This window comes from Canis lupus, chromosome 27, assembly GCF_011100685.1.
Source record: "Canis lupus familiaris isolate Mischka breed German Shepherd chromosome 27, alternate assembly UU_Cfam_GSD_1.0, whole genome shotgun sequence".
NCBI lineage: Eukaryota > Metazoa > Chordata > Mammalia > Carnivora > Canidae > Canis > Canis lupus.
In genome coordinates, this window is record NC_049248.1 from 11011344 (window position 1) to 11019908 (window position 8565).

Genomic DNA, 8565 nt, shown 5'->3' on the forward strand with positions numbered 1-8565 from the left:
AAAGATCAAGTCTATCAGCAAGAGGTTGCAGGGAACTGAAAATCATGAGTTGAACCTATGCTCATTTATAATTAGAATACATAGACACGAACATGTGCATTAAAGTCTCAATTTTTAATAACTTATAATGCTGAGAACTTATTTCCTACAAAAATACAATATATTGTGAAATATCTTATTGATAAAATCTTTTGTGAAATAAGGAGGGGATCCTTGGGTGGCTTAGCGGTTAGGTGTCTGCCTTCGGCCCAGGGCGTGATCCTGGAGTCCCAGGATCAAGTCCCACAACAGGCTCCCTGCATGGAGCCTGCTTCTCCCTCTGCCTGTGTCTCTGCTTCTCTCTGTGTGTCTCTCATGAATAAATAAATAAAATCTTAAAAAAAAAAGGAATAAAGGCATAATAAAAGATATGTTTAACTTGGAGTGCTGACTTCACTGTTGTAATCCTGTAGGCAATTACTGACTATGCCAAAAATATTTAAATTCTAATAATTTCTGTAAGGTTGTGATAAATGTAAAAACCTGATGTAAACAACTACTAGGGCAGCCCCAGTGGCGCAGCGGTTTGGCGCCGCCTGCAGCTTGGGGTGTGATCCTGGAGACCCAGGATCGAGTCCCATATCGGGCTCCCCGTGTGGAGCCTGCTTCTCCCTCTGCCTGTGTCTTTGCCTCTCTCTCTCTCTGTGTCTATGAATAAATACATAAAATCTTTTAAAAACAAAAACAAAACAAAACAAAAAAACAACTACTAGAGGCACCAAAAATTAAGTCCCATTAGGTATGGAAGAAATAAAGGAAGATTACAATTGCCTTTAATGAATGAAAATCTAGCAAAATATTTCTGCCTGAAAGAACTTCTGGCATAGGATGTACCTACTAAAACAACTCTTTATTATCTTACACTGAATAAACAGACTTGGCCTTGTGAAAAAAAGAACAAAAGCAAAAAAATCACTCTCCATTCAGGCTTTGATATGTTTTATTAGAGCAAACTCTCAACAAAAGGTTGCTTTTATTTACAGAATTTCATGTGTAAGGACTGTCTAACCACTTGGACCCAAGTGAGAATAACCATTAGCCTATTTATGTATTTTCTTATTTTTAGTTGGCATACAAAAAAAAGTTTCACATTTATAAAAATCCCAATAGTGTAAATGACAAACCCCTAATTAAATATAAAAACAGCTTCAAAAACATACAATTTAGATTGGTTTAATCTTGAAATGTAATCCAATAAGACTAAATACTAAACATTTCAGGTCCTGTACCAAATAGTAAAATACTCGAAGGCCTTCAGGATCCCTAAAATTTAAAAAGATAAAAATTATTATTTCGTTCCTAAAATAAAACGCTTAATTTTAAAGTTAATTCCCAAAACAAAACAAAAACCAAAACAAAGGCATTCAGGAGAAAGGAAGGATCTGTCTCAACGAAAATGAACAAACTAAACAATTATCTCTGGATTTTCTACAAAAAATATAAATTTTCTTCACCAGTATTCATTACATATTTAAGTATTTATTTTCTTATAAAAGTAATAGCTATACATATCAAGAACAGAGAAAGTATATAAAATTATAAAGATAGAAAAAATAATATTCATAATACTATTAAATGTCACTCCTCACAGAATAACTATAAATATTTTGGCATTTCTCTATTTTCATAACTAAAATCATTCCCTGTGCTCTTTTTAACATTACTTTTTTGGTTACATTAAAAACAATTCACAAATGACTTTTAATTAACAATTCTTTGTTAAGACCTTTTGATTTCTTCCCAATTTTAAGACTTTAGTGACCATTTTCTTGAATAATAAAGCCTTTTCATTACTTTGACAGTATATCCATAAAATAGATGTTCAGAAATGAAATTACTAAGTCAAAGATGAGTTTACAATCTTAACAGTTTTTCATGTATAATCATCACACTGCTTTCCAAAGAAAACTGTACCAATTTAAGATCCCAGTTAGGGTATGAATACCACATCCTCCCTAACTGTGGGAAAATCAATGGATAGTTCAAAAATCTGGTTGGTCTTGATGAACCTAGCCTTTTGTATGTAATAGTTATTATGCATTCATTCTTTTCTCCTTTCCTCTAATTATTTTCTCCCTTCCTCTAATTAATTAATTTATTAATTAAATTTCTTTCAAATATTAAACTCAAGAAGAAAAGTGATATGATATTAAGCTACTGAGGTGATATAATCAATAAGGATTTCTTTAAAAGATTATGAAACTTTATCCAGATTTTTACCAAAAACAGTTATTAAAATTTGGTCACTGTTATACATAGTGATCAAATTAAGATTTTTTTTTTTAATCAGAAAAATACACTGTTAGTCACTGTCAAAGTGGTTAGGCAAAGCAAGTCTTTAATGACATAAAAGTCAGAATTATATCTGGAGAATAAACTGGTAAGTTACTATTGAAATAATTCCAGATTATGGCTACCATTTCCTTCTAAAATGAGCCTGTCAAATAAATTACATCAATTTAGTCAAAATACTTTAGCATACTCACTTTGACTGATTTACATCAATAAGAGAACCTATTTTTGATGTGGTAAAAGAAATGTGTTCATCTCCAATTACAATCTCAAGCTCCTGAAAAAAATAAAACAGATTAATGTAGTTAATATAAAACTCCATTTCAGAGACATCTGAATTCTTGTTGTCAAGAGATCCCAATTTTAGCTGCAAGTTTTCTAGCAGAGGAGAAAAAAAAAAAAAAAAAAAAAAAAAACAGAAAAAAAAAAGAAACTTGACCTGATAGACATAAACTATGTAAAATAAAAACTCTGTAAAATAAAAATCCCATTGACTGCTCAGGAGTCCCCAATATTAGGATCAACTAAGACTGTTTTCCACAGATATTATAAATAAGACACTATACATATAAATGATGTATGTAAGAGTGACGCATAAACGACTCATAAAGCTTATGAAAACAGTGATATTTACAAGCAAATGATGGTACTGATATCTGAGTCCTGGGCTGTTAAGACTGAGAGACTCATAGTTGTTTGACTTCACAAAGCATGTAAAATTAATACCTACTAAAGCAAATGTAACATATTACAGACATTCTTAGTGTGCCCCAATTATTGTATAAATTTTTCCCTAGATTTTATCTGCAAATCTAAAATCAATAATTAAGAGGCTATGTGTGTAGTGATTTATCAAGTAAAATTAAAGAACATTTTAGCTATGTTTTGACCAAGAAACCTAATTATACACAGTTTATGACATGCACAAAATGGAGAATTAACTAAGGCTCTCAAACTATCATAGAATCTTTGACTTAAAGATCCAATTGATAGGGATACCTGGGTGGCTCAGCAGTTGTTGAGCGCCTGCCTTTGGCTCAGGTTGTGATCCCCAAGGTCCTACGATCAAGTCCCACATCAGGTTCCCCCAGGGAGCCTGCTTCTCCCTCTGCCTATCTCTGCCTCTCTCTGTGTCTTTCATGAATAAATTAATTAATTTTTTAAAAATCCAATAAATGATTTCTGGAACATGCCTACCCCTCCCTACTAACCAAAACACATAAACCCATCATCAAGTGGGTAGATGAAAATACTGAGTTCTCTCTGAGTCTAAAAGAGATAAATGATTTGCTGTTATGGTGTCTGTTTTTTAGTACATAAGTACCTATTGCATAAAAGAAACCAAGATTTAGGGGATCCCTGGGTGGCGCAGTGGTTTGGCGCCTGCCTTTGGCCCAGGGTGCGATCCTGGAGACCCAGGATCGAATCCCACATCGGGCTCCCAGTGCATGGAGCCTGCTTCTCCCTCTGCCTATGTCTCTGCCTCTCTCTCTCTCTCTCTGTGACTATCATAAATAAATTAAAAAAAAAAAAGAAAGAAAGAAACCAAGATTTAAAAAGTTACTTTTCAAAACTGTTTACAATATGTCACATAAATACTATTAACTATGACCTTTGCTTTCCTAAAAAATGCCTGTTTAAATAGAAGAGTTAAGTGATTGCACAGAACATCAGCATTTGATTTCTCCATATTTTCTTCCAGTCAAGGAAGGGGATATAAAGTATAATCCTCAGGAATATACAAAAATGAAATTAACTGTTTCTTCCTCCAGGATTTGTATTTCAATTCTCCAAGAGTTGAAAAGACCCAATCAAACTGTCTTTCTACAGAGGGAAATTAAGCCTTCAAACTTCTCCAGAAAAAAAAAAAAAGAAGAAAAAAAAAAAAAACAAACTTCTCCAGAAGCCCTTTGAGAAACATTAATTACTCCAAAGGGAACAACAGGAGGCAAATGCGGTAGTCAGTTTGCACAAAGACGCAATCAAATCCCTCTCTTGGGCCTAAGAGTTCTCAAAGTTATAAAAATGAAGAAAGTGAATTTTATAGTCAATAAGAATCTTGTCTTGAATTTCACACTGTACTTTTTCTTAATAGAATTAATATACAATAGCAATTATTCATAACAGTGTGAAAACATCATAACTTTAACTCGTGAAGCTACATAGAAGACTCGTCAGGAAGATGTCTAAATTCAGAGCTCTGCACTGACTCCTTTACTATTCAGAAGTAGGACAGAAAATGAGACTAAGTGAAATAAAATCAAAGAGTATTGATCAGATGCCTACTAAATAAATGGAAAACCAAAGAATCAATGAGGATCTATTCTAAATAAATAAGTAGAAACACAACATTTATATTACCAGTTTCTACTACCATGCCTAAAGAACCACTGAACACAAACCTGTCGGCCAACTCTGTCAGGGGGAGGCCACAATGCATCATCTTCTTTTGTAATTTCACTGTCATCAATAATCCTCTTCAGTTCTTCCATTACACTCTTGTGTACATAAGCCTGAAAACAAGTTACAATAAAAATTCCACAATGTCTATTTCTTCCCACAACTCAGGATGAAATGATAATACAAAGTTACAAAACCTAAATATTCAAAGAGAGTATCACAGGAAAATCTAATACTGATTCCAAAAGTACAAGTTGGGAGGGAATCACTCATCTTACAACTTTATTAACTCTCTTGCCCTTTCCTTTAATATATATCTGTTACTAAATTAAAATAAATAAATTAATAACTTCCACTAGCCCCTTTTTAAAACTTTGGATCTGCCTTTGTAACACGGAACTCAAATACATCTGAATGGTTAATGGTGATTTGGAAAATCTGTGGTGAACAGAGACAAATACAAGTACATATCCCAGTTACTGCTCTGAACTTTTTCTTACTTAGCCCTAACTTTTGAGCCTTTCATGTAAAATTCACTGTGTTTAAATCTTGACTATCCATTAGTTTAATAAGGAGTGGGATAAGGAGACATAACTAATTATAAAATGAATGAAATTATATGTTCAAAAGTGGGACTACAACTTAATATACTCAGATTGCATCTTCTTCTGTTACACATGCTACCGTTATATCTAATTTAAAGACTCCCTTTTCAACCTATAAATTGGCTTCTTTACAGCAATACAGCCTTAGGTGTATTTTTGTAAATTCAAAAATGACATGAAGAAAATGGTCTAAATGTAGAAAATTAGACATTCAAAAAGAACTTACCTCCTTTCTGATCATGACATCATTTTTGTAATTGCTGTTGTTCGCGTATCTAAGCTTTCCTGTGGGGAATACAAAAAAATTCAATTTATAACTGCAAAAACTGCTATAAATAAATAAACAAATAAATAAATAAATGACAATGAAAGCAATTTTGAAGGTAAAGATGATTTATACTATTTTCATTAATATTTCTGCCCTTTCAGCATAAGATCAATGCTAGACCTGTAAACACTCAAATATTTGTTGGTAAAAAGTTGGCTAAAGGTGAAGCCAGTCATTTTCAAAACTTTCACGCCTTCAATAGATTTTTAAAGTATTTAACATAATTTTTAAATATTTCATGCCTTCAATATAATTCAATATAATAGAGGGGTCATTTTTAAGGCTCATTTGCCTAAGCTGTCATGAACTAAACAGGGACTCTGAAAAAGGAATTAACATTTTTTTTAAAGCCTATGTAATAGGTCTCTATTGGCCCTAAGTCATTTACCCAGAGCATTAGATCTAATCGGTAAAACAACCCTTAAAAGGTTTTATTCTCTCAACTATTCATAGTTGAGAAAACAGAGTTAAATAACTTGCCCAGGGTCACAAAGATTCAGTTCTAGGTCTACCTTCTTCCAATACTCCTGCTTTCCCCACTACTCCAAAGTGTTCTTTTAATTATCTCCTTCAAATTAATCTATGCATGGCAATGCTACTATTTAACACTGTGGCTAAGATACAAAACTATGTACTGCTTCTAGATAAAAGTCGGCCAGTTTGTTAGCTGACCTACACTTAACTTTAATCCATGACTTTTGTACTCCCTGATGCATGCTTCTCCTCATAGCTATAGTCAGTTGTTCATATACATATGTAATGTGGTCCTGATCTCTAAAATGATAGGTTACCCTAGTGCAGTGACCCTTGATCACTGAAGGAAGTATATGGAATGGTGTGGTGGCAGACAACTGGATGAAAACCACTGTTCTGGCATGAACTCTCCCTGATAAATGAGACTACTTAATTTATGTGACTAAACATGATCTAGGCAAGCTGAAAGCTGTTTACAGGCAAAAGCACTAAAAGGAGTATCACCTAAGAAAAGATTAGATGGAGAATTCAGGTAAATTTGGCTCCTTAGCTAAATTTAGAAGAGACATGGCAAGAACATAGGAGAATAGTGATTAAGGTTTCTGAACTGCAGGGCTGTAGTTACTTTGAGTTTCTTTTTATGTCTGATACTATTCCCCCTTCTCTAATATGTGATGATGCTTCTGTGCTTTATCTTTCACTCTCACAGAACTCTGTCCAAAGCATAACACATCATTTAATATCCACACTGTTTTATGGCTAGTTTTACATCTTTGTTACCCAAAGCAAAACTCCTTCAGAGAAGTTGAAGAGACTTGCTCATTATTGTACCCTCAATTTTTGTATTTTACATGTTGCCCAGCATATAACGGGCATTCAAAGACAGAAAAATCTATGCAGGTGGACTGTCCTGGTTCTAAGGAGAGTTCAATATACAATAACTCTCTAAAGAGAATCAGGGCTCTCAAAACATAAAATATGCTGCACCTACAAGGCAGCAGTTTCCACCTTATCCTTTGTTCATGCTGCTTCCCACGGTCTGAATGTTTGTTGTTGTTTTTCCCTCACAGGCCAAGAAAATAGCTATTCTCGAGATGCCTGGGTAGCTCAGCGGTTGTGCGTCGGCCTTCAGCTCAGGTCGTGATCCCGGAGTCCCGGGATCAAGTCCCACGTCGGGCTCCCTGCATGGAGCCTGCTTCTCCCTCTGCCTGTGTCTCTGCCTCTCTGTGTCTCTCATGAATAAATAAATAAAATCTTAAAAAAAAAAAAAAAAAGTCTATTCTCATTTCAAGACTCATCTTGAAAGAGGTTTTGGGCTACCTCCACCATGATCTCAAACGCACCTTTGCCCCTCATTTTTTTTTGGCATGTATTTTTGGCATTTTGGCATGTAGAGAGAGTGTTTGAGACTCTAGTCCATGGTCTCCTTGGTGCCGGCCTCTCTGAACTAAATTCCTTTCTTGTTTCACCAACAGTAGATTCTCTGCCTTTGGATGTTATCAGCGGCTGCGCCCCCAATCTGGTCTGTTTGGGAACCCCAGAATAGCCCTGCATACCAGCTACAATTTCAAACGTTACCTTCTCTAGGAAGCTTTCCTCGACGCCTACATGTAGCCCTAACCATTCCCCTCTTTTGTATTCTTAACGCATCCTATGGGAACAACTATATTTAATCACCCAAACCACATCATTATACCCATTCTTCCATACGTGGAGCTTCCTTCTTCAGAGTGGGTCTCATTCCTATTCCTAGACACGTGGCCTTACAGACAGCGCCTGAACGAATACAATGGTTGAATGGGGAGTCCGAGAATCACCGGTCCCCGAAAGATTTTAAGCATCCATTGGGCCAGTGCGTGGTGGGATGTTCTTTAAAATGTTCAAGGATGACGTCAAGTAAACTAGATGGCATTAGGGTCTCTTCCGGTGCGCTGAACGTGGGATTCTCATTATCCTATGTTCAAGTTTTCAGTACCTGGCAGGATTCGATTTTCTGAATTCATCTACACCCGTGAATTTTCTTTTATGCAGAGAACCAACTTCTGCTTCTGAAGAGTCTTCAGTTCGTATTTACTCCGGCTCTAGCCGTGACCTCGGCCCCCACGACAGACTCGCAAGCCCCCCGACGCTGGCTCACCGCACCCCGCCTCCTCCGAGTCCTCTCCGCCCCGCTTCCCCCAGCCGCGCATCGCGCTAGGCTGCGGCGGCGGCGGCGGCGGCGCCCCGCTCCGCTGCTCACCGTCTGGCCGAAACTCGAACTCCAGAAACTCGTGTCCAAACTTGCCCTTGTGCCCTACGTAGTAGCGCAGGTAGAAATCGCTGGCCATAGCCATGTTTGCGCCCCCTGAAGCCCGCCCAAGGCCTGGCCAACGTGCCGCCGGGCGCCTGGCAGCCACGTCATCGCGCGGGATAAATGCGTCACTGCGG

The 8565-nt window shown here is 36.4% G+C and overlaps 1 protein-coding gene across 1 annotated transcript; it reads right to left on the reverse strand.

The window, feature by feature from the left end:
• Positions 1-961: 961 nt before the first annotated feature.
• MAGOHB (mago homolog B, exon junction complex subunit) lies at positions 962-8565 on the reverse strand. The gene is made up of 5 exons (XM_038576796.1): positions 8378-8565; positions 5563-5621; positions 4734-4844; positions 2526-2608; positions 962-1302 (listed from the first exon to the last, which is right to left on the reverse strand). The coding sequence occupies exons 1-5, from the start codon at positions 8469-8471 to the stop codon at positions 1203-1205; spliced, it is 447 nt and encodes a 148-aa protein (XP_038432724.1). The 5' UTR covers positions 8472-8565; the 3' UTR covers positions 962-1202.